This window comes from Hyperoodon ampullatus (genome assembly GCF_949752795.1).
Source record: "Hyperoodon ampullatus genome assembly, chromosome: 18".
Taxonomy (NCBI): Eukaryota; Metazoa; Chordata; class Mammalia; order Artiodactyla; family Ziphiidae; genus Hyperoodon; species Hyperoodon ampullatus.
In genome coordinates this window covers 46,194,728-46,221,710 of record NC_136931.1, presented here as the reverse complement: position 1 = coordinate 46,221,710, position 26,983 = coordinate 46,194,728, and the positions used below count along the sequence as shown (strand labels likewise).

At 53.8% G+C, this 26,983-nt stretch overlaps 1 protein-coding gene across 1 annotated transcript; it reads right to left on the bottom strand.

Moving 5' to 3' along the window:
• Window positions 1–26,762, bottom strand: GPI (glucose-6-phosphate isomerase; the record flags this gene model as incomplete). Its single annotated transcript, XM_079723667.1, has 18 exons — window positions 1–411; window positions 522–588; window positions 664–739; window positions 966–1,094; window positions 2,257–2,333; window positions 2,488–2,617; window positions 3,452–3,604; window positions 3,739–3,782; window positions 4,207–4,267; window positions 14,576–14,629; window positions 15,909–15,953; window positions 16,633–16,704; window positions 17,518–17,664; window positions 17,801–17,884; window positions 23,622–23,741; window positions 25,171–25,239; window positions 25,577–25,667; window positions 26,641–26,762. The coding sequence occupies 18 exons, from the start codon at window positions 26,760–26,762 to the stop codon at window positions 276–278; spliced, it is 1,677 nt and encodes a 558-aa protein (XP_079579793.1). The 3' UTR covers window positions 1–275.
• Window positions 26,763–26,983: the final 221 nt, after the last annotated feature.

Genomic DNA, 26,983 nt, shown 5'->3' with positions numbered 1-26,983 from the left:
TCTCCTTTGTGGCATCTTTATTTTCTACCTGGTATATGAACAATGAACATAGGTCAGAAAAATGAGCTGCACTGAAACACTTCAGCCAACTGTAAGACAGAGGGGGCCTGGACATGGAGAGGGTGAGGCTGGCAGTTCCAGACCAGCTTCCCCCAAAGGGCTTGTGCTCCAAGCCCGAAACCAGAGGGTGCTCTGGGCAGGACCATGCAGTGCAGACTCTGGGCAGGAGGGACAAGAAGGACCAGTCACAACAGGGACTGCTGCCGGGCACGAGTTTATTGGCTCTTGGCCTCACGCTCCTGCTTGATGAAGTTGATCAGCCCATTGGTGGAAGAATCGTGAGAAGTCACTGGGCTGCTGCCATCAAGCTCAGGTTCAATTTTCTTAGCCAGCTGCTTTCCCAGCTCCACTCTGCCAGGGCAAGGAGACAGAATGGTATGAGGAAGCTTCCGACATTGCTAGTGAAATCCACCAGCCAACTCACAGGCATTCCCCACCCTCCCCTTTGGCCAGCAACTCACCCCCACTGGTCAAAGCTGTTGATGTCCCAGATGATGCCCTGAACGAAGATCTTGTGCTCGTACATGGCTGTGGAGGGAGCACGTTAGGGCTCTACCAGCCCAGTCCGACCTACCTGAAGCCGGGACTTCCCCACTCACTTACCAGTCAAGGCTCCAAGAATGAATGGCGTGAGTTTAGTGAACACAATAGAGTTGGTTGGGCGATTTCCTTCAAAGACCTTCAGAAAACACCCAGAAAAATGTCCCCCAGTTAGTCGTGATTCCTAACTCCTCATAAGGGAAGCACATGCTGCCCCAGAGGCTGGGATGGGCAGCTCTGTGAGGACAGCCCCTCCTACTGTGCAAGACAGGCAAGGCACTCCACGAGCCCCTGCCCTGGCCACACAACTTTATCCTTCCAATTCCAGGATGCCACCCAAAGCCCACTTCAGGAGAAGTGCTGACCTTGTGGGGCAACAGCTTCTCCAAGTCCTTTGGACTCTTCCCTGCAGCCTGTAGCTCCTTCTGGGCCTCCTCTGTCGACTTACCCCGCATCAGGGCCTCAGTCTGGGCCAAGAAGTTGGCCAGGAGGATCTGATGAGAGAGACATCGAGTACCATTTTGAAGCACTGTCTGAGCTTCAGGCAGATGGACAAGACTGGCTGGCACTGCCCAGTCAGGGTTAGTCTCAGCAGTCGGGGTCAGGCTGCTTGCCCCAACTCTGGAGCTTATTTGGAGCAAGGGGGGACAACAGAGCACATCTGCTGACACCGGAAAGTAGGTAACGATGATAACTACCCTTCAAGGACTATGTACTACTTGCCGAGGGCCCTGTTAAGAACTTTACCAACATCTATTTTTTAAGATCCTGAGGGGGGAGAGGCATCATCTCTTTTCTAGTTGAGCCTCAGTTTCCTCAAGTCAACAGCACTGAATCCCAGAAGGACAGAGGAGAAGAATTAGAATTCAAACCCAGGACTCCTGAGTCCAAAGCTTGTGCCCACAGTAACCCAGGCTACTCTGCACAGCCAAGATAAGGCAGGATCGGTCCTCTTCAAGGACTTTGTCAGGTCAGGAGTTGGGTGGTTTTCCCCTTTGGTGCCGTAGTAGGCAAGATCTTGGCTCCCTGACCTTTGCCCCCTGCTGTTAACGCCTGTGTATATTATATCGCATGGCAAAAAGGGATTTTGCAGACAGAGCTAAGGTTACAGACCTTAAGACAGGGAGATTATCCAGGTGGGCCCAATGTAATCACATAGCCCTTAAAAATAACAGAAGAGGACGGCAAGTGAGTCAGCCACAGAAGAAGATACAGGAGAGAATCGAAGCTTCAGATGGACTCAACCCAGCCTTGCTGGTTCTGAGACCAAGTCAAGGGGGTTTCTAGAAGCTGAGAACGACCCCCAGCTGCCAGCAAAGAAACCAGGTCTTGGTCCTACAACCATATAGAAATGGATTCTGCCAACAATCTGAATGAATGAGGAAGAGGATTTCCCCCCAGAGTCTCCAGAAGGGAACACGGTCCTGCCGACACCTTGACTTCAGCCTGTGAGAACCTGAGCAGAGACCCAGGAGGGCGTGATGGGCTTGGGACCCACAGAAACCACGATAATAAATGGGTGTTGTCTTTAAGCCACTAAGTTTGTGGTGGCAGGAACAGAAAACTAGTACTGCTGACTAATGCATCAGTCTTAAGAGGTCTGGGTGTAATGTGAGCCTAAGACAGCATGAAGAGGGTCGGGATGAGGGCTTTTACCTTGTGATGCAAACCCTTCCTTATTGGGTGCTGCGTCTGAACAGGGATGAGGAAGTCACAGGGTATCATCTTGGTACCTGCGAAGGGCACTGTGGTCACCCAGGCGCCTAGCCCCACCCATGGGAACCACCCATGTGGCCTACAGGAGAACGCTGACCTCACGGAGGAGTCTTTGCTGGCGTGCCCTCCCCGTCCCCAGCAGCACTCCTGCCCAGGCCAGGTGGGGCCTACCTTGGTGGATGAGCTGGTAGAAGGCATGCTGGCCATTGGTCCCTGGCTCCCCCCACACAATGGGGCCCGTCTGGTGGTCCACACGGGTGCCAGACTTGGTGATGTACTTCCCATTGGACTCCATGTCACCCTGGAATGGGGCCAGAAACCCAGTCATCGATCTGCAAGTCTTGCTCCTTCATGCACATGCCCAAAACCAGCCTGGGCTGCACCAGGCACGCCTGCCCTGCCCTGGCCCTGGGAGATATGGGCAGGCATGATTCTTTTATGTCCCCTCACCTGGGAGGGCACAGCTCACAAGCTTTTTGGCTTCGACCGCTCTGAAGGACTCATGACCAGCAGAAGCTGTACACGGAGGTCCAGGGAGGACCTCCCTAAGAGCAGAAACGGGTCACAAAATCTTCAACTGATTTCTTAATGGAGAGGCAGGCTGGAATCCAGACTGTATAGCCTTTGAGGGCCGTCACCCCAACTAGACTCTGGGTGTTGGGGAGCCTCAGCCCCTCCTCCAGTCACAGGATCCACTGGGAGAGGGGCTGCTCTAGGGGGGCTGTGGAGATTCCAGGGGCAGAGGGCTGTGAGTAGCCCAAAGAGGCACCACAGACTGTGTGTAAACTTGCTTTTCCAGAGGGATAAAGGCAGTGCAAACCGTGGGGGTCCCAGGCTGTAGCCCACCCTGTCGGGCGATGTCCAAGAAAGAAGTGACCTGGCTGAGGCACATGCCCTGAGCCAAGCCAGAGCCTGACTGGCCAGGGCACCATGATAGCCAGTCATGCCCCCCTCCACGGTAGCCAAACTCAACTGACACAGATCCTGGTTACAAAGATTCTCCATGAGATGGGGAGCACAGGTGGGCCTTGGACATGCCCACGGGTAATGGAGGAAAAGGCCCCTGGAGGAGCAGGAACCTGGGCACCCAGGCTCATGGGCTCCCCAACCCAAGGCCTGGCCTGGCAGCTGGTACCTGCTGGAAGTAGGCAGCAAAGCGGTGCAGGTACTGGTCATAGGGCAGCATGGCATGCGTCTCACACCCAAAGCAGTTGATGTACCAGACGCCCAGCAGAGCCAGCAAGACGGGGGCATTCTTCTCCAGGGGCGTCGTGCGGAAGTGCTGGTCCTGAAATGAGAACACGGCAGGTGGGGGCTGAGCAGCTTCCCAGGAGGGAAGGAGTGAGGGCGAGGGGGCGGGAGCTGGACCAACCACAAGCTTACGGCCAGCGCCTGGCAGAGAACACAAGCCTCAGCACTTACCATCCAGTGAGCCCCTGAGAGCAGCTGCTCGAAGTTGTCAAATCCTGCGACACAAAAGCAGCATCAACAGAAATGGTCATGCCCTACGCCTCCTGGACGTGGGCAGACCTTCTTCTGGAACCGGGGAAAGGCTGGAGGGGGAGCCAGAAGAAACAGGATCTGGGAGGACTTGGGCCTGTAGAAAGCCCCTCTAATCAGAGTCAGCCCTGAGCACAGAGGCAGCTCGAAGGCCACCTGGCGTGGAGGAGCGAGCAGGACCGCAGTTGTGAGGGGCGGGGAGAAAGGCCAACCTGCAAACCCGCAAGGAAACTCGGCCCTTGCCACCTGACCTGAAAGAAATGTTCCAGCCAAGGGCAGAGAGGCCAGCGGCCTGTGGGAACGGGAAGGTATTCAGGGACACGAGTCCCCAGCCCGACTTCAGACTGCAACACGGTCTCCCGAGACAGAAACACAAACACGCACACTCACCCACGTGCAGGGCAATGGAGAGTCCGATGGCTGACCACAGCGAGTAGCGGCCTCCCACCCACTAGGAGAGACAGGAAAAGGCGCTGAGGAAGGGCTGGCACACCCCACCCCCCTCCCTCCTGCCACAGAACTTGCCCCCTGAGAACCATGCTCTGCTACAGGTGAAGCTCCGCGGCCCTGGGGCCAACCCACCTCTGGGAAGCAAGACAGCAGGCCAGGCGCCGGCAACTACTGGGCCGACCAACAGGGCAGGGACTATACGAGGGACTGACCAGAGCCACGAGACTCAACCAGAGACCTTACCGTGGCTGACCCCACCTCCTGAGACACCGACAGACCCGGCGCCTCATACCTGTGCCAGGTCCGGCCTCCCGAGGCACCAACAGACCCAGCACCCAGCCCACCTCCTTGGACACTGACAAGTCAGAATCCCATACCTGTGTCTGATTGTACCTCCAAGGACACTGACAGACCCAATGACTCGTACCTGTGTCCAGCCTCTTTAAACACTAAGAGACCCAGCGCCTCATACCTGTGCCCATGCATACTTCCTTGAACAATGAAAGACCCAGCACCTCCTACCTGGCCTTGGCCCCTGCTCCTCAGATACTGATAAACCCAATGTCTCATACCTGGGCCTGGCCTTGCCACTTCTGACAATGAGAGATCCAGTGCCTCATACCTGTGCCCACTCCCGACTCCTCAGGCTGTACTGACAGACCCAGCACCTCCTATCTGTGCCTAGCCCTGCCTCCTGGGACACTGACAGGCCCAGTGGCTCATACCTAGGCTTGACTGATCTTCAGCCTCAGCCCAAGACACACTGAGGTCTACCATTCACACTGTGCCTTCTCATGCCACACTGCAGACTCCACTTTACCTTCAGAATCCTCAGATCTCCAGTCACGTCTTCCTAACAACTATTTATGGAACACCTACCATGTTCCTAGCATAGGCAATACAAACAATCCATGGGGGAGAAAGATATAAATGAAACAATCATGCCAATAAATGTGAAAATGAGATAAAGTGTTTGGGAGAAAGGAAACCAAGAATAAAAGGACTCTGAGGGTGCTTGAGCCTGGATGTGAAGGATGAGTAAGTGTTACCCAGGGAAGCACAGAGGGAGGAGAAGGATTCCAGCAGCCAGAACAGCATATGCAAAGGTCCTGCAGCAAGAGCAGCCTTTCTCAACAGTGAGAGAATTAAGCCCCACAGAAAATGCTTTGAGTGACTCAATTTCTCAGTACTACCAAGGTTGGTCCAAGGCTAGCACCCTTCTAGAGGCAAAAGAGAGATGCTAATTCATTACATCCAATGGATGCCTTGGGGCATTAAGGCTTAATTCTATCCTGAAAGCCTGACGAGACAGGCTGGGCAGGAAGAAGTGTAGCACAATCTAGAAGATGAAGGAAGGAGTGAGAACTGGAGGGTAGAAGCTGAGAGGCAAGGCTGGAGAACCAAGAAGTCTGTGGGTGAGGAGTGAATGGAAGCAGGAGACCACCTAGGAGCCCCAGTGGTCATCCAAAGAATGATGCTACCCTGAATGGGGGCGGCAGGGATGCAGACCACTGATTCAGGAGGTTCAATTAAAAAGGATGAATTGGAAGAATGACAGAATCAAATGTGGCCCAGATGTTTCTGGCTTGGATAATAAGATGAATGATGGGGATCTTTACCTAGAAAGGGTCTGGGTTTGGGGGAACCTTACCTGACTGTCACAGTCCCACAGACCACACCATGCCTGACACTGGCTCTCAGATCTCACCCAATAGGCTCAAATCCAGAAACTGGCCTGAGCAGACAGCCAGCATTCAGACCAACAGGTTCCAGCCTGCTGACCTTGACTGAGGTCAGGTTCTCAGACTTCACTTTTGTTTTGGGAGAGCCCAGCAAAGCTAGTGTCTGATTTGAGCCTCTGAGACCTCAAGCTGCGGACACAGGTCCTTAGACCTCACCTTCACCTGCAGTGGGTCTCTCACACCACACCTCAGAGGTGTAGCTCTGCAGCCAGTTCCACGTTCTGTGCCTCACCTGCCCCAGAGCCTCAGACCTCACCTTCTCCAACCAGGTATAATCCAAGCTCTTTCCCCACTTGATTAATTCAGACCCTGCCAGCCAGATCCCAATGTGACAGACCACACCATGGACTGGTTACAGATCCTCAAGCCTCTGCAACACCCTGAGCTCTGCCCATCACACCTGACCAGGGTGCTAAGAACAGGTGGCTGACATGGCTCAGCTCATTCTACCTCTCCTACCTGAACCCAAGGGCTCCGCACACCTCCCCAGGTAGACCCAGGTACACATACCTATGATGACTGCCTTTCCCTCGATGAGAGTCCACTCTACCCACCTGACCGTGCCTGATCCTACCTGTGGGGGAGGGGTCCCCCCCACAGGTGAGGGTCCCACCTGTGTCTGACCCACCTTCTCAGGCCTTACCAATCATACCAATTACGTATTTCTAGGCTAGATCCTGCCCCATTCATATCATCTAACAAGCCCGGGGATGCCAATTTGTACCTGAACCGGGGGACAAAAACCCACCTAAGATCGTGTTTATACCTCTGCCCCTGTGACCCTGATCCACGGACTCACTGACAAAGCCAGGTCCACATAGCAGCCCTGGGTATGGATGCAATGGCTTCACCTGGGAGGTTAACTCTACCTACTTGTGTTCAACTCCAGTACCTCAGACCACAGGGTTATACACCTGTCAGAAGCAGGCTCCAGACAGCTCAGCTAATGACCCGGGCTTCACATACCTGTCTGTGCCTAACCTTGACCCCTCACATCTCAACTGACAGACCCAGGCCCACCTCCCTGAGCCCAACACTCAGACTCCTTACACCTTCCCAAGGGATCCAGCTCTCTCTCCACGGGCCTGATCTCGGCTCCCAGGCCTAACATGAGAGAGCCAGGTCCACCGTCTGTGTCTGACTCGGCTTTTCTCATCTCACAGACAGATCCAACACTAGCAACCCCTGCTTAGCCTGGGCACCAGCCCCTCAGTGAGGAGCCTCAGACCTCATCACATGCAAACATCTCTGCGTATCTGTGCTCAGCAGGCCCCACCAAGAGATGTGGTTCTACCTACTTGTGATTAGCCCCAGGCCTAACTTCTAGGACCTGGGTCAGTGTACCCGAGCCAGAATCATGCTCCAAGGATTTCACCTGCAAGACCCAAGCATACATACAGCTGGCCCCAAAGTCCTTGCTTGAGAGGAGCCACATCCACCTACTCACGTCTAACTTAGAGGCTGCATATCTGCTATGAGCCCCACAGAGTCCCGCCTACCTGCAGAAGACCCCAGTGCCGTGGGCCTGAATTGAGGCCGCTCTACCAATCCAGGCTTAACCCTGGTCTTTCAGGCATCACCAAAAGACCAAGGGTACATACCTTTGCCTGAATCCAACACCTGAAAGAGCTAAGCCTACCTACCTGTGTTCAACCGTAACTCCTTACGTCTCCTCAAGACTATACTTGGCAGACAGGCTTTGCCCACCTGCCTCTGACCCAGGCTGCTCAGACCACATTTGCTGAGCCAGCTCTGCCTACTTGTACATGACCCTGGTTCCTCCGACCATACCTAGTGGACAGCTCTGCCTACCCGTACATGACCCAGGGCCCTCAGTCCATACCTGGCAGACCAGCTCTGCCTACCTGTACATGACCCTGGATCCTCAGACCATACTTAGTGGACCAGCTCTGCCTACCTGTACATGACCCTGGGCCCTCAGTCCATACCTGGAAGACTAGCTCTGCCTACCTGTACATGACCCTGGATCCTCAGACCATTCTTAGTGGACCCACTCTGCCTACCTGTACATGACTCTGGATCCTCGGACCATACCTAGTGGACCAACTCTGCCTACCAGTGCTTCAGCCTGGCTCCTTGGACTATACCTAGCCAAACAGCTCTGCCTACCTGTACTTGACCCTGGATCCTCAGACCATACCTAGCAGACCAGCTCTGCCTAGCTGTGCTTGACCTTGGATCCTCAGACCATACCTGGTGGACCAGCTCTGCCTACCTGTGCTTGAACCTGGATCCTTGGACCACACCTAGTCAGACAGCTCTGCCTACCTGTATTTGACTCTAGATCCCAGACCATACCTTATGGACCAGCTCTGCCTACCTGTACTTGACCCTGGGTCCTGAGACTGTACCTGGTGGACCAGCTCTGCTTACCTGTGCGTGACTCTGTGTCCTCTGACCGTAACTAGTGGACGAGCTCTGCCTCCCTGTGCTTGGCTCTGGGTCCTCAGACCATATCCAATGGAACAGTTCTGCCTAGCTGTACATGACCCTGGGTCCTCAGACCATACCTAGAAGACCAGCTCTGCCTACCTGTACATGATCCTGGCTCCTCAGACCATACCTAGCGGACCAGCTCTGCCTACCTGTACATGACCCTGGCTTCTTATGCTGTACCTAACAGACCAGCTCTATCTACCCGTATGCGACCCTGTGTCCTCAGACCATACCTACCCAGCCAGCTCTGCTTACCTGTACATGACCCTGGATCCTTAGAACCTAACTAGCAGAATAGCTCTGCCTACCTGTGCTTGACCCTGGGTCCTCAGTCCATACCCAGTGGACCAGCTCTGCCTACCTGTACATGACCCTGGATCCTCGGATCATACCTAGTGGACCAGCTCTGCCTACCTGTGCTTGACCCTGGATCCTCGGACCATACCCAGCCAAACAGCTCTGCCTACCTGTACGTGACCCTGGATCCTTAAAACATACTTAGTGGAACCACTCTGCCTACCTGTGCTTGACCCTGGATCCTCGGACCATAGCTAGTGGACCAGCTCTTCCTACCCGTACACAACTCTGGACCCTCAGACCATACCTGAAAGACCAGTTCTGCCTACCTGTACATGACTCTGGATCCTCGGACTATACCTAGTGGACCAGCTCTGCCTACCTGTGCTTAACCCTGGATCCTCAGACCATACCTAGTGGACCGGCTCTGCCTACCTGTACTTGACCCTGGGTCTTGAGACCATACCTAACAAACCAGTTCTGCCCACCTGTACTTGACCTTGGGTCCTTAGACTGCACTGTACCTGTACATGACCTGGCTCCTTGTGCTGTACCTAGTGGACCAGCTCTGCCTACCTGTGCTTGAACCTGGATCCTCAGACCACACCCAAAGGAACAGTTCTGCCTACCTGTACATGACCCTGGACCCTTGGTCCATACCTGGCAGACTAGCTCTGCCTACCTGTGCTTGACCTTGGATCCTCAGACCATAGCTAGTGAACCAGCTCTCTATACACGTACATGACCCTGCTTCTTATGCTGTACCTAGCTGACCAGTTCAGCCTACCTGTACTTGACCCTGGATCCTGAGATTGCACCTGGTGGACCAGCTCTGCCCACCTGGCATGACCCTGGGTCCTTAGACTGTGCCTAGTGGACCAGATCTGCTTAACTGCGCGTGACTCTGTCTCCTCTGACCATAACTAGTGGATGAGCTCTGCCTCCCTGTGCTTGACTCTGGGTCCTCAGACCATACCCAACAGAACAGTTCTGCCTAGCTGTACATGACCCTGGCTTCTTATGCTGTACCTAACAGACCAGCTCTGCCTACCTGTGCTTGACCCTGGATCCTCGGATTATACCTAGTGGACCAACTCTACCTACCTGTGCTTGCCCCTGGATCCTCGGACCATACCTAACCAGACAGCTCTGCCTACCTGTACACAACTCTGGACCCTCAGACCATACCTGACAGACCAGCTCTGCCTACCTGTGCTTGACACTGGATCCTCAGACCATACCTAGCGGACCAGCTCTACCCACCTGTACATGACCCTGGCTCCTCAGACCACACCTAGCAGACCAGCTCTGCCTACCTGTACATGACCCTGGGTCCTGAGACTGCACCTAGTGGGCCAGCTCTACCTACCTGTACTTGACCCTGGGTCCTCAGACCATACCTAGCGGACGAGCTCTGCCCACCTGTGTTTGACTCTGGATCTTCAGACCATTCCCAACGGACCAATTCTGCCTACCTGTACATGACCCTGGCTCCTCAGACCATATCTAGCAGACCAGCTCTGCTTACCTGTGCTTGACCCTGGCTCCTCAGATGATACCCAGAAGACCAATTCTACCAACCTGGCACCTTACACTGTACCTAGTGGACCAGCTCTGCTTACCTAAGACCACATGTGGCAAGTCAGTTCTACCTACTTGTGACTGAGCCTGGCTTCTGAGATTGCAGCTGGGCGGCAAGCTCTGCCTACCTGTGCATGACCTTGGGTCCTCAAACTGCACATGGTGAGCCACCTCTGCCTACCTATGCTTGTTCCTGGCTCCTGAGACTGCCCCGGCGGGCTAGCTCTGCTTACATGTACCTCATCTCAGCTTGTCAAACCTCATCTAAGACATTTGGTTCTTCTTACCTGGACTTGGCTGTGACTTTTGAGATTTCACTGGACAGACCCAGTTTCCTGAACTTGCTCCACAGACTTTATCTGACAGACCCTGCTCTACCCACCTGTGCTTAACTCACCCTGACAGACCCAAGGATAAAACCTGTACCAGATGCAGACTCCACAGACCTTACCTGAGAAACTCAATTCCACATACCTGTGCCTGGCCACAACTCTTCAACTTCGTAAGACATCTCTACAAGACAGGCAGGGATGCAGTTCTACCTACCTATCCTGACCTTACCTGGGAGATGCAGATCTACTCACCTGTGCCCAGTCCCAGCTCCCAAGATCTCACCTGAGACACCTACCTCTATCCACCTGTCTTCACTTCATATTCTCAGAGATCATCTAAGAGATCCAGGTCTTTCTAGATGAACCCAACCCTGGCGCCTCAGGTCTCACCTGACAGATCTGTTCTACCTACCTGTGCCTGACCTCAACTGTGGGACGGAGTTTAATGAACCTAAACATGGCTGTTCAACCTACTTCCAGCTTACCTTTGGCTTTACCGATTTTACCTGAAAAACTCAGTCCTATCTCCCAGTGCTGAACCTCAGCTCCTCAAATCTGGAATACAAACCAGGGACTGACCTCAGCAGCTCAGACCTTACCTGTTCAAGAACCAAAAGTACAAACCTGTATCTCACCTCAACTCCTCAAACCTTACCTGACAAACCTGCTCTGTGTACCTGAGACAGACCCAGAATTCATGAACCTTCCAGATGGATGGATGCAGCGCTCCATCTCTTTGCCCAACTCCAGCTTTTCAGTCCTTTCCCAGGGGACCCAGGACCATCTTCAGGACCATCGCCCTGAGCATCACCAGAACTACATGGACAACACCTGAGGACACAGTTCTGACCTGGACCCGATCGTGGATTTCTAGTCCCACCTGTCAGACTCAGCTCTGTCTCTGCCTACCTTTGGTTTTAGTGTCCTTACCTGACCAACACACTTCTGTCCAGATGTGCCTGATCTTGGCTCCTCAGGCCTCCCCTAAGACACCTAGTTATACACACCTTGTCTGATTCCAGCTTCTGAGACCTCAAGCAGACGTGGCTTTACAGACCATGCCGGCAGACCCCACTGTACAAACCTAACCTGAACAGACTCTTCCCAGAGACCTGACAGATCCCTGGCTGCTCATCTCAGCCAGAGGGAAGCCTGGCGAGAGCCCACTGGTGCCAAACAGTGTCTGAGTGACTTGGGCCTCTGACACTTCTAGAGACCTTTGTCTACCATAAGCCTCTCACAAGGCACCTTAGCGACGTGGCTCCTAGGTTGGTTCACCTGTCTGTTCTTCACCTGTCCCAACTCCCCAGTCCTTACCTTTTATAACCAGGTACATTCCTAACTCTTCCTCATCTGGGCACCTCATACCCCAACCCAGCCAGACCCCAATGCCACTGACCACGTCTTGGGCTGGTTATGGAACCTCAGGGGCCTCGACAACACCTTGAGCTCTGGCCGTCACACCTGGTCAGGATGCTGAGACCTACATAGGGGACTTACCTATGTTTGCCTAATCCTGAGTTCTAAACGCCTCACTTGAGTGATCAGCCACCCACTACCTGATGCTCACTATTCAGAGCCAGTCAGAGATCCCAATGTATACACCTATCCTGAACTCACAGATCCAGGTTTAAGAACATGTACCTGGGCTTCCCTGGTGGCGCAGTGGTTAAGAATCTGCCTACCAATGCAGGGGACACGGGTTCGAGCCCTGGTCCGGGAAGATTCCACATGCTGCACAGCAACTAAGCCCGTGCGCCACAACTACTGAGCCTGCGCTCTAAAGCCCGCGAGACACAACTACTGAGCCCACGCGCCTAGAGCCCGTGCTCTGCAACAAGAGAAGCCACCACAATGAGAAGCCCGTGCACCGCAACAAAGAGTAGCCCCTGCTCGCCACAACTAGAGAAAGCCCGTGTGCAGCACCGAAGACCCAACTCAGCCAAAAATAAACAAACAAACAAAAAAGAACATGTACCTAATTTTGGCTCCTCAGACTCCACTTGATTGAATAAATATCTGAATTCTTCCAGAATTCACAGACCTCACCTGTACCTTTACCTGTCCTGGTGCCTCCTCTTCAGATACCACCTGTACCTGTCCTGGCTCCTCTTCAGACATCACCGGCCATAATTAGCTCTCCAGTAATGCGTGCTGACTGCCTGAACCTGACACACAAGGCTGCCCCATGGCTGGCCACAGGTGATCAGGTCTCACCGCTTACACATACCGACGCCAGATTGGACTCTTCAGATCTTACCTCAGAGCCTGAGCAACATCCCTGTATCTACTGTGACTCCTCTCTCTTACCTGAGAGACCCTGGCTCCAGAAATTTCACCTGTTCCTGTCCCTGGCTCCTCAGATGTCACCTTCTCAATTCACCAATAAACATCCTTGGCGACCCAGGCAGGTCCTTCCAGGTATGTCTGGACTGGCCGCAGAGGCCTCCACTGTGCCCACCTGGCCACTTGGGCCTCACTAGCCAGCCCCAGCCCCATGTTCTTGTGCCTAGGCCTTACCTGGGAGAGCCAGGTCTGTCTCTAAGCCACACCCCAACTCATCTCTGCAGGCTGGGTGGTTACAGGCAATGACGAGCCAGGCTGCGACACAGCCCCGCTGCGCTGGGCTCCTTGGCTAGCAGGAGCCCCCACGTGTCCCTGACCACCACCTGCTCAGGCTCCAGATCCCGGGGAGGAGGAGGATGGTGCCTCCCCTCGTTTATCAGGCATGCAACATTTGTTAGAAGCTGCACAGTCTCTTCCCCTTGTTTATCAGGCATGCAACATTTGTTAGAAGCTGCACAGTCTCTTCCCCTCGTTTATCAGGCATGCAACATTTGTTAGAAGCTGCACAGTCCCGCTCGACCGGGGTTCCTCATCTGAGCCACAGGACGCAGAAGAGCATCTGAGTGACTCTCCTCAATTCTTCCAAGGATGGTACGTAACTAGTCCCATTCTAGAAAGAAGTTAACTCATTACACACAAAAGATGCCTTAGGGCGTGAGGGCGTAATTCTCTCCCAGACTCTAGGCCTTTAGAGCTTTCAAAGGAAGTTACATCTTCAGATGCTGCCACCAAACAGAGAGCTTCCAGTATAACGGCCTGGAAACAGCCCCACTGGGAAAATCCCCAACTGGACGATGCCCTCCTAGGTGCACCTGCCGAAGTCACGTGTTAGAGCCACACCCACTGCATTCAAGGCACCCACGCCACACCCTGCACCGCATCTCTGCCCCCCAAGCCTTCCCTGCCTTCTGCGACCCGAGCCCTTCTCACACCACGGCTGCACTCAAGCAAGCTGCAAGGAAAGCTCCTGCTCCCTGCTTGACACAAGCTGTGGCTCTAGCAGAGATGAGTCTGTGTGACCGCCTGTCACTAGAGTGGCCCGCAGCTCTGCCACTCAGCAACGTTGGCTTTGCGAGCTGCTCAGCAGGGCCCCACCCAGGCCCCAGCCTGGCACCTCCTCTCTGCCACCCTCCAGCTGCCCCTGTAGCTCCTTTCCAGGCCTGCCCAGTCACACCTCCTGCCTCACCCTGCCCTTTGGCCTTTACAGATTGCAGCTGTAGTTCAGAGAAAGGTCACCACTGAGAATAACTCACAACCTCAGCTTAGCGAGGGGGACAGGGGTGGCTCCGGTTACCCCACAGTGGGTGCTGCCGGCAGGCACCCAGGGGAATGGTACCCTAGCCTTGCAAGCCCGCCCTTGGTGGGAGTGGAGTCCTCATCCTGACTGAGCAAAGCTGCTCCTGCCCCACAAGCCTCTCTGAGGGCCTCCTGCCTTCTGCAGGCATGCAGCAGGTGCTCAATAAATATTGACCTGACCTTATGGGCCCCTCATCTGTGGCTTGACTTGGCAAAGGACACATGATTCACCCACCACGGGGAAGTGCCTTTACTTACATCCCAGAACTCGAACATGTTTTGAGGGTCAATTCCAAACTCCTTCACTTTGGCCTAAAAAGAGCAAAGGGAAAGAGAAGGGAGGAAGCCTGGGTTAGCGGCGCAGGAATAGGAGCTCCAGGGCATGAAGAGTCTTGCCACCACTGGCGCTGCGCTGGAGCCACCTGCGAGTCCAGGCGGGACCAGGAGCCACCCACCCCCAGAGCCAGATGCCAGGCCAGCTCACGTCCAGCACACCAGTGGCCCAGTGCTTAACAAAGCCCTCCTGCTGAGAGGGGCTGCACACCCACCCTGAGGACCTGGCCCACACGCTGTTCTGCAAGACCACCTCCTGGACCAGACCCCCTGGGACCTCTGGGAAACAACTGAGCACGGGCAGGGGCAACCTCCCAGGCAGCCCGGACACCTGCCCAGCCCTTCCAATACTGGGATGGTGACCGCACCCCAGGAAGCCTGCAGGGAATGAGCGATCCTATTCTATCCCCTGGGCAGACAGGGTCAGCAACCCATGCCTAGACCCCACAGGAGATGCCCCACTGACCAGTCTGAGCTCTACCCGCAGGAGGTGGACAGTGGTACTGTGGTTGGCCAGCCTTAAGATGTCCTCCTGTCTCCCCCCACAGGCAAGTCAGCACTGCAGGCATGGGTGGGGGTGGGGGTGACACGGAAGGAGTGGAGTCAGGAGGACGCGGGTGTGGTTCCGGCTCAGACTGCCCAGCACAAAGCCCACCACACAGCAAGTGCTCAGCCAGGTGTGCTTTCCTCGAGACGCCTGCAGCACAGCCCCGCCCTGCCCGCTGACACGCCCCCGACCCTACCTTGCACAACCCGGGCCCAGGAGGAACTGGCAGGTGGGTAACCATGTTCTAGTCCCGTGTTCTAATCCCGGCATCACTGACTCATGCAATCACTGGGTGACAAGTCACATCCCTTCATTGGGAGTTAACGTCCTTATGTGAGAAATGGGATGCTTCCCCCACCCGTACCCAGCATATCTCATCTGGGGAGAGGCCAGTGGCAGAGGCCAGGGGAGGTCACATGTGTGGAATGTGGTGGGCATCAGCCAGGCCCGGGAGATGGGTGGGATTAATGTGATCGCACTGACTGCAAGCCCCTTGCTGGAGCAACAGAGGTTTGTCTGCCTTGCAGAAAAGGTAAGGATGGTTTGCAACTCACATCCCTCATAGGCAACCAACCCTATTACCCCACCAGCTGAGCCAAGATCCCTGAACCTGTGAAACACACCTCAGCTGATGTGTTCGGAAAGGCCATGACCCTGACCTGGCCTGGGCCCTCCCAGGGAGGTAGTATGGGAACCCTCATGGGCACTTACAGTGTTGGTAGACAGGGCAACAAAGTGCTTCGAGACTGTGGAAGGCTGCAAGAGATGAGCCAAGTTACACCACACCCACCCAGGGGGCCCCCCAGGGGCGGTGACCCTCCCGTCTCTGGAGAAACCAAGGCCCCGGGGGGGGGACCCACTGCTCCCAGTCCTCGGTTCTGAGGCTGTCGGAGGAGCCCCACGTCAAGATGGAGAGGACAGAGGGGTCAGAGGCCAGGCAGCTCAGCCTACCTCACAGGCACACAAGGCCCAGGGTGTCTCCCCTGTAAAGCTGGAGGGGCCAGGGGCAGAGAGGATTCCATAGGGCCAGTGGCCTTAAGGAAAGGGCCCTCGGCAGTTAGGGCAGGGTCTGCCACATTTGGCTTGTCTGGGCTGGCAAAGCCAAGTATCTTTTTTTTTTTTTTTAATATTTATTTATTTTGGCTGCACGGGGTCTTAGTTGCAACACGCAGGATCTTCGTTGCAGCATGCAAGCGGGATCTAGTTCCCTGACCAGGGATCGAACCTGGGCCCCACGCATTGGGAGCACGGAGCCTTACCCACTGGACCATCAGGGAAGTCCCAAAGCCAAATATCTTAACCAGAAAGGCTGCCTCCTGCTGCCAACTTCAGGGGAAATAGGGCTACAGGGCTAAGAGTGGCCACACAGGCTGACGGGCAGGCCCACCCTGTCCTACCCAGCCCGCACACTGCCCACTGCCCACCCAGTACTCACATCCTTGGCCGACATGAGAAACCACTCCTTTGCTGTCTCTGCGTTGGTGATGGTCTCCTGGGTGGTGAAGGTCTGCATGCAGAGAGTACAGGAGTTGGTCCCCAGCCAAGGTCAGTACGGCCCAGAGCCAGAGCTCAGCAGCGGAGGCCATGTGGGTGCCCAGTTACCACACGGAGCAGTGCATGCAGGTGTGAGTTACTCCCCATCACCTCCACCCACGTGTCCACAAAGCCACAATCAGTGGCTGTGTCTGGGGCAGGGGCCTGGAAGTAGCAACGTCATCCTGTGATTCCAGGACTTCACAGACAGAGAAAGGGGAAACGCTAGTAAGAGCTACACCTCCACTTGCCCAGAGCCCACCCTCCACCCCCGCCACCCCACCACAGGTCAAAGGCCAGAGCATCCTCCAGGAGAGCAGCTGTGGACACACCTGGGGCTCCCTTCAGCCCAGACTAGGCTGTATCTCAGAACTCAGATGGAATTCTTAATATTTAATGTGCATGGATACGAGTAAACAGGGCATAGATGACAAAAAACAAAACACTTACATTATCTGGGCATGGCTCTGGGATCAGAAAGGAGCAGGCATTAGAGACAGATCTCTGGGAAAGATGGGAACAGTCCCAGGCTGAGCGCACATTCAGTGAAGTGTGTGGGTGGGCCTAAGATGAAGGCTCATACGGACCAGTTCAGGCTTTCATCAGGTAAACTGTTTTTGCCACCAGATAAGGAAGTCTGAGGGCAGCTGTGCCCACCCGATCCACAAAGCATGGCTCATTCAGAGTAGGTGGGAGGGTCCAGCGTCCAGGGCAGTGGCAAAGCATCTACCGCCCTGCACCCGAACACACACAGGGCTGGGAGTCAGGCCGGGTCTGAGGGCCGTACCTTGGAGGCGATGATGAACAGGGAGGACTCAGGGTTCAGGGCGGCCAGTGTTTTGGCAATGTGCGTCCCATCGATGTTGGAGACAAACCAGACCCGGGGACCTTCTGAAGAGTATGGCTTGAGGGCTTCAGTCACCATGAGGGGTCCCTGTGGGGAGACGCAGCATCAGAAAACAAGATTCCAGGGCCCACGAGAGGTGAGAACAGCCAGGTGCCATCTCTGGAGAAACCAAGGCCCTGGATGGGACCCCTCCTCCCCCATCCCAAGGCAGCCCCCTCCTTACCAGGTCAGAGCCGCCGATGCCGATGTTGATGACATCCGTGATGGACTTGCCTGAGTACCCCTTCCATTCACCACTCCGGACACGCTGGCACAGAGCGGGGAGATGTAATCAGCCCAGACCCCTGAGTATAAACTGCTACTCAAATGCATCAGTACTTCTGTCTCCTTACACCTCAGTCCCAACTTCCAGGCCCTATCAGAGGCATACTGAGACACAGTGTCACATCCTTGCCACACTCAGCCCCAACCAGACCCTTTTTCTCATCATTAGTAAGCGGGGTGACATCCCCACCTCACAGCAACATTGTCAGAATCTGCAAAACAAGAGTGAACTTTCGGCAGAACCTAACATGACAGAGGCCAAGAGATGTGAAATGTCAACTACTGTGACTGGTCTGTGCCAGGGACAGAAATGACAGACATGCAGCCAAGCTCCACATGGACCCCAGGGATTCTTGCCTCCCAGTATTCACATCCCTATAGGGTCCCCCATGCTGTACAGGTCTCACTATGCACCCATTAGGGTACTGCAAAAATGATGGAGTGTGACTTCAGAAGCTGGGTTGTGAAAGACCATGCAGCTTCTGCCTTGCTCTCTTGGATACCTCACGCTTGGGGAAGCCATCTACTATGTTATGAGAAGACTCAGTTGTATGAAGAAGCCAGTGTGGTGAGGAACAGAGGCCTTCGTCCAACAGCCAATGCCAACTCACCATCCATGAGTAGGAACTGCCTTGGAAGAGAATCCTCAAGAACCCAGCAAACCTTCAGATAACTACAGCCCTGGCCGACACCTTGAGTACAACCTCAAGAGAGACCCCCAAACCAAGACCAACCAGTTAAGCCTGAATTTCTGATCCATAGAAACTGTGTGAGATAGTAAATGTTTACTGCTATTTTAAGCCAAGTTTTGGTGGAATTTGTTATATAATGATAAATAACTAATGCAGACTTTGGTACCACAAGTAGAGTATTACCATAACAAAAATCTAAAAATATGGGTAGGGACTTCCCTGGTCCAATGGGTAAGACTCCGTGTTCCCAATGCAGGGGGCCCGGGTTCAATCCCTGGTTGGTGAACTAGATCCCACATGCATGCTGCAACTAAGAGTCTGCACGCCACAACTAAGAAGTCCACATGCCACAACTAAGATCCTGCATGCTGCAACTAAAAAGATCCCACGTGCCGCAACTAAGATCTGGCAGAGCCAAAATAAATAAATAAATATTTTTAAAAAATAAAAAAATAAAAATATGGGTAAAAGCTAAAAGAACCTTGAGGAGAGTTAGTGAAAGCCTAAAAAACATTGGAAGAGACTGTTAGCAGAGGTTTAATAGTCCTCAAGGGGGCTGCTGGTATAGATTTAAAGAAATGGGAAGAAAACACTATTGAAAATTGTAGGAAAAAGAATCCTTGTTATGTAGTGAAAGAAAATTTAATAACTCTGTTGCCTGCATTAATGGGGAAAGTAAAATATGTATCTATTATGATCTGGATGATCTAGCTACAGAGATTTTCAGGCTGTGTTATAGGAACTACCTGGCTTCTTACTGCTTACAATAAAATACAAGAGGAGAGAAATAAGCTTAATGAAGAATTTTTAAACAAAAAGAAGCCAGGAATCATTGGATTTGAAAATTCCCAGCCTCTCCAGAAAATAACTGATGCTAAAATTAGGAGATGGATCTTGGGCAAAGTTCAAATCCAGGGCACTGTAAGAAAAGCTTCAAAAGGTAAAGCAGGAGGGTTTCCCTGGTGGCGCAGTGGTTGAGAGTCCGCCTGCCGGTGCAGGGGACACAGGTTCATGCCCCGGTCCGGGAAGATCCCACATGCTGCGGAGTGGCTGGGCCCATGAGCCATGGTCGCTGAGCCTGCGAGTCCAGAGCCTGTGCTCTGCAACAGGAGAGGCCACAACAACAGTGAGAGGCCCGCGTACCGCAAAATGAAACGAAACAAAAAAACAAAAAAAAAGGTAAAGCAGAGAATGTAGCTGTAAAATCCTTTGTTAAGACCTCAGAAAGAACTAAGGTGGTAACACAGAGAACATTTTGGCTGAAGGTAAGGCTTCCAAAAAGCTTAGAAGTACTGTCTCTGTGGTCTTAGAAGCAATTGTAGGAAAGGACTTATCTTGAAAAAATTTGTGGGTATAGCTTTCGTTTAATGGAGTGAACCCCCCCACCCCCAGTAAGCTTCACAGGAGACCCACAAAGTTTTTAAGATAACTGAATTGTCAGAACACTACCAGCTTGGACTGAAAGTGACAGAGATTTTACAAAAGGAAAAGAGATCTTTGGGACTTCCCTGGTGGTCCAGTGGTTAAGACTCACACTTCCAACGCAGGAGGGCACAGGTTTGATCCCTGGTCTGGGAACTAAGATCCCACATGCCACGCAGCATGGCCAAAAAATAATAATAATAAAAATAAAAAAGGAAAAGAGATCTTTAATAATTTTTATGTTTTAGGCCGTGGCATGTATATGTGTGATCTTAGTTCCCCAACCAGTGATCGAACCTGTGAGCTCCTGCATTGGAAGTGCAGAGTCTTAACCACTGAACCACCAGGGAAGTCCCAGAAAAGAGATCTTTAAAAACCTACATTTCTATAGGCAGTAAGCAAGCTGACAAAATTAGGCAATTACAAACACAGACTACCTTTCATGTAAAAAGGATGACTAAGGGCAAAGCCAAAAGCCTTGAGGAAAAATTCCTAGGCCTTGAGTCCTAACCAAGCAATTGCCAACACGAGTCCTGCTCAATTTCAGAACTGCTTTGGACCAATGTTTCCTGTGTGCCTTCCACTTTCCTTCCTTTTTTTTTTTTTTTTTTTTTTTTTGCGTTATGTGGGCCTCTCACTGCTGTGGCCTCTCCCGTTGCGGAGCACAGGCTCCGGATGCGCAGGCCCAACGGCCATGGCTCATGGGCCCAGCCGCTCCGCGGCATGTGGGACCCTCCCAGACCGGGGCACGAACCCGTGTCCCCTGCATCGGCAGGCGGACTCCCAACCACTGCGCCACCAGGGAAGCCCTTTCCTTCCTTTTTGAAAAGGAATTATCCTATAACAGTTATCCTATGCCTATCTCACCATTGTATGTTGGGTGTGTAGGGGATAAATAACTTTTCTACTTAATTCACTTATCTTCAGATCAAAAGGAACTGTATTTAAGTTGTATTAAAGAAAATACAGATATATCTGTACCTAATTTAGATTATGAGGTTCTTCACTTCTAGCTGATATGGTAAAGGCATATGGCCTTAAGAGGAAGAGAACAGGGTATTTTGCATGTGGAAGGAACATGATGAATCACTGGGAGCCAGAAGGCAGACTATGATAACCAAATTCTAAGATGGTTCCCAGCTATCCTCACCTCCTGGCACTGCATTCATGTCCTTGTGTAGTCCCTTCCCACCTTGATCAGAGTTGACCTGTACAACCAACAGGGTATTACAGAAATGAAAGAGTAACTTCTGATGCTACCTCAAGGTATTAAAAGATGTTGGGCTTCCCTGGTGGCGCAGTGGTTGAGAGTCCGCCTGCCGATGCAGGGGACACGGGTTCGTGCCCCGGTCCAGGAAGATCCCACATGACGCAGAGCAGCTGGGCCCATGAGCCATGGCTGCTGAGCCTGTGCGTCCGGAGCCTGTGTTCCGCGACGGGAGAGGCCACAACAGTGAGAGGCCCGCGTACCGCAAAAAAAAAAAAAAGACGTTGAGGCACTCTGCCTTGCTCTCTCTTGGATCAGTCACTCTGGGAAAAATCAGCTACCTTGTCATGAGGACATTCAACCTGTAGAAATGTCCACAAGGTAAGGAACTAAAGCCTCCCAAATGTCAGTACTAATTGCTAGTGAGCCATCTTGAGTGCAGATCCTCCATCCCCCATCAAGCCTTCAGATGAATGTAACCCTGGGCCAACATCTTGACTCCAACCTTATGAGACCTGAGCCAGAACCAGTCAACAGAAATGCTGACTGCTGTTTTCAGCTGCTCAATTCTGGAGTTATTTGTTACACACCGATAGGAAACTTGTATACATGGCTTTCCCAAAACCAGTAAGACCCAGTAACTTTATTTCTTTTAGATAATAAGGTAATCACCTGCCATGAGCAATTTTCCATCAATACAGAAAGAAAATAAGTTGCTCAGCTTTTCAACAATCAATCTCACCATGAGTTTTGTTATAATAAAGCATCCTAGAGGGGAAACTTTGTGTATCTTTACTATTACTACATATACCCTTTATTTAATCAGATAGGGGGTCTTACAAAAACACACCAGTTCTGCAACTTCCTTTTTCAACTTCACAGTATATCCTGAACAGCATAGCAGGTCAATGCAACTGCAGCTCCCTAATTCCTAATGGCGCCCAGGACTACGGTTTATGAACATACACTGACTTTACTGGTCAGTCCTCTGATAGATGAGGTCAGGCTGTTTTCGGTTTTTGCCATGACAGTCAAGGTCATGGTGAACATCCTCACCCAATCTTGGTGAACTTCTGAGAGCACAGCCATGGGGAGTGTTCCTTACCATGGAATTGCTGCTATTCAGCAGCTGTTTTGAACTATAAATAGCCCATCAGTCTGAGTCAGGTATCCAGCAGCCAGCTCTAAGGGAGGGCTTTCCTGGAAACAGCTTCCCAGACGACCAGTGCCACACACTCTCCACGTGGCATGCCCGAGCACACAAGGGCTGACCAAACAGAGCACCATGCTTCCGAGACACATCAGTTCTGCCACTCACAGCAGATGTCTGGAAATGCCCAACCCTACATCCCATCCAAAGCCCATCACAAACACCAACCACTCTTAAGGGACATTCTGGAATCCAGATTCTCATCAGGATCCCAAGCCTTCCTTACCCTGCAAAGTCCCACTCACTTGCCTGCCTAGCCTCTAGGATGGATGCCCAGATCACCTCCTGCCATTTCAGGTCTGAAGATGACCAGCCACACGTGGGGGACACTGCTCTCAGGGACCAGCTGACTAGAGCCTAGATTATCACTCCCAGAGCACGCGTACAGACATGCGTAACCCACACATACAGACATGCACACGCCCACACAAACCGTCCAGCCCACAGACATCATCCTTGTACCCCAGGCTTGAGGACATCCACCACCTCTTGCAGAATCACCGTGGGGTAGACACTGAGGCAATGGCAGGTGATGTGGGGAAATCTCTAGCTGGTCTCTGAGGCAACCCCTACACCCCCACACAGGAAAAGGAAGCACAGTTGTGTGCATTAACGCTGACACAGGGACCAGCTGCATGTGTGTGTACAGGTGTGCCTGTATGTGTTTCAAAGAAGAGACGACAGACATGCTAGTACATGCACAGGAAACTTTTGGAAGATTTAACAGTAAACATTATAAAAGCTGCCTCTGGAGAGTTGGCTGGGGTGTCGTCAAGAAAATTTTCCGTTTTAAATCTCATCTAGCTCTAGACTAGGCAATAAGGGCACATGACTAAAGAGGTTAGAAAAAGCAAGTCTCTCCCCGACTAACCCATCTCTCAGGGGCCTCACTTTTCTTTTCAGAACTCTGTCCTGGCCAGATTGTCACGGTGAGCCCACAGGTGTCAGAGCTCAGGAAGGAGGCTGCTCTACTGCTGCCAGTGGTGGGTTCCCTGAGAACAGGGTCAGGGAAACTCCTGCCTTAGCAGAGCCTCCACGGCTCGCTGTCACAGAGACCACCACCACCTCAGGCTGCATTGAGGGCTGGGGTCCTCTCCAAGGAGTGTGGAGGGGCGGCCCATCAGGATCACGATTCTCAAATACAAGCACACACACGGCCAGGGGGAAGTCCAGCCCAGCAGCTGCATACCTGGCAGAAAGACTTTATCTTCTCCAGGACCCTGTTGACCTCTGGCATCACATCCTTGCCATCCACCAAGATGGGTGTGTTGGACCGGTTCCGAAGGGCCACATGCAGCACTGCCCGATCCTGGGGGCGAGAGTCAGCGCGTGAAGGCCTCCACCCCAGGGCAGCCACGCTCCCAGCTGGGCATGATGCAGTGTGACCCCAAGAGTCAGCTCAGCCCTTTATCCACTGGACACGCAGGCCCTAAGGTCTGCTAGTACCATGGCCTCATTCTCAAAACCCACTGTGTGCTCATGCGAATAGGGGCCACTCCGGGTCGTAGAGGGAAGGCAAGGTGTGTGTCGCTCCCTTACGTGCTGCAGACAGCCCAAGGGGAGGGAGACCGGAACAGGCCTGCAACAGGCCCCAACGACCCACAGATGTTCAGGGCGTGAAAAGTCAAAGAAAGCTGAACAGAGTGAGCAAAGGCAGACTGGTGAAAATACAGGTCAGAGACAAGCAATGAATGGCTACAGAGGGCCAAGGCTCATGAAGCCCAGTCTCATCTTTCTGGTGAAAGTACACGGTGTTTGTTGGCACCTTTTGAAAAGTGTCCCTGGCCCTTTGGAAGTGGAGCAAAACAGGCAACTCAAGCTTCCCTCACCAAGCATCCCATCACACCCACTACAGGAAACCAAACCAGACCCTAAGTCTGTGACAAGCTCCAGGCAGCTAGCCTTATCAAGAGAGAGCAACAGTCCCATCAAGCTGGAGGCAGCAGAGGAGTCCTTGAAAGAAACAGGTCTGAGACTCCAGGGGGACAGGAAGGGATATCTCAGGACTCCAACGCAGGGTGAGGCTAAGGTGGAGGGCTTCATGCCACACTGCCTTCACCCCGCCCAACCTCACTCCTGTGCCACATTCTGTAGACAAATGCACCACTCCAGGAAGCCCTCCTTGATTGCAGTCTCTCAGCCTAGTCCAGCAGTGAAAGACAGGGGTGTTTGAATAGTGGCTCTGCCACTTACAGAATGACACTGGATAAGTGACTTGACCTCTGAGTTACAGGTTCCTCGTGTGTAAAACGAGGATAATAACATCATGAGGATGACACCCTGAGTGCTCAGTGACTCTTATGCCTACAGGGTTCCACAGAGATTCAGGCACAGGGTGGCCACGGCCTGGCCTTGCCGCAGCTTCCTGTTGACTCCTCCCACTGAGGAGGTTGATTTTGACATGAGTCTTCTTTCCACTAACACAACTTGTAGCAAGGATCAGAGTTAACTTCTCTGAGCACGCCTTGAGAAGCCCTCTCCCTGCAGCCTTGAGAGGTGCTGTCCCCAGGCAGACACCGGGAGCCATTCCACGCTCACCAGACCTAGACTGCAGTCTTGGGGACGACACACCCCAAGGCTGTGCAACTTGCTTGAGGAAATAGGCCTTCAGGCCCCTGGTTAAGCAAAAGCATTGCCTAAGAGGAGGGGTACAGACACAGGGTGATGCTGCTAACAGTCAGACGAACCCCAAAGGGAAGGAAGAGGCTGTGGAGGGTATATGGAGACTTCCTGCTCACCTCGGTGAAGTTGATCTTCTCACCATTGAACATGCGTTCCCGGGCAGCCTCCACACCCCTGGACTTGGCCTGAGAAGAGAATACACTGAGGCCTGGTCCCACCCACACTGGCGACCAGGAGTCCAAGGCCCCAAGCACAAGGCTTGGTGCAGCACCCGGTGGGGTTGACAAATGGCTGCAGACTCGTGCCCTCCCCCACTGCCTGGGAAGGGTCTGCTCAGACATCAGGCACTGAGTCCCCTGGGAGGCCGGTCAGAACCTGAGCCAGGGGCAGGGGCACAGGGGCAACTACTGAGATCCACTAAGAGGGAGAAGTAAAGATGCTCAAGGACCTGAGGACGCCAGCAGCCCAGCTCGTCCACAACACCATGGGTCACAGGTCAAGCCTCCCCAAGCAGAACGTTACCAGGTCCACCAGCATCTGCATCACAGCCTCCGTCACAAGGTTCTTGGAGTAATCCAACAGAATATGCCCATGGTTGGTGTTGAGGTTCAAGCTGCAGAAAGATGGCAGAAGCGGCTGACCACACCCCAGCCTGATCCCTGACCAGAGATGCTTCCAAAAAAAACCCCTCCCTGTGCCAAATCCAAACAAGCCTCAGCTGGCCAGCACAGTGGTGTCGTCTGTCACCTGTCCGCCCCCCAAGCTGACCTGCAGCAGCAGCACAGGGCAAGATGCAGACCCCTGGTGAGGAGGCTTTCCTCTGCTAAAACTGAGCTGGGGGATGGGAAGACAGAGCTGGGTGCGCTGCCCCTGCCTAGGCCAGGGAGTGACAATTCCCTCCCAGAGCTTCCACTCTGCGACTCAACTTACTCAGGGAAGGACCCAGATGACAGGGCTGGCCATCAGGGGCTTCCAGTCTGGAGCCACAGACCTCCCCTCCCGAAACCCTGCGCCAGTGACCATTCCCGACCCCCAAGATTTTCTCCTTTCTTGGTCGTTCACGGGTCTCCGGGCCTAGCCTCCTGGGCAGGAATCACGGCCCCACCTCTCCCCCCTTCCATCGCGGCGCCCCGCAAATCCCCCGGGCCGGTCCCACCCTGACCGCACCCTGCAGAAGGTCCCGAGCACACTCTCGGCCAGGACCGAGTGGAAGGGGGCAGCCCTTCTGAGCCTGCTGCGTCGGCGAGGGCCCTTGCTCACAACCGCGGGGGGATGGCCTGCTTCAAATGGCAGGGACCGGTGGAGGGGGAGGGGAGAGAAATGTCCCCGTGGAGGGGAAGCGGCAGAGAGGCCCAATCCTCATGACTAAGCTGCTGGGGCCCCGAGACCTCCGGCGAGCACCCGGAAACCTGCTTCAAGGAGGCGTCAAGGACGAAGCGCGGCCTGGGCCTGCGCCCAGATCCGTAGCCGGGGGCCCCCGGAGACCGCCGCCCAGCCCTCCCGGCCCAGGCCCTGCACTGCCGGACCCCGCGCGCCTCACCCGGGTCCGGCACGTCCGCGCCCCGCCCCTGGCCCCGCGCGTGCACCTGAAGTGGTTAAAGCGGTCCTTGTCTCCTTCGAAAAGGCGGCGCAAGTTGAGGTCAGAGCCGTGCTCGTGGTACCATGCCTGCAGCTTCTTGAACTGCGGGTTCTGGGTGAGCGCGGCCATGGCGAGAGCAGCAGAGAACACGGACTGGGACAAGCACGGAGGAAGAAAGCTGGGCGGGTGGCGCGCGGCAGGCGGAGGAGAGGCGAGCGCAGCGAGCTTTATGGCGCAGGCCCCTGGCTCCGCTCCGCCCCGTCCCCGCCCCCGCCCTCCTCTCTGCGGTCCGCGCCCGAGGGGCAACCTGGTGCGCAGCCTCAGCTCGTCTCACCTTGCCACCGGCGGCC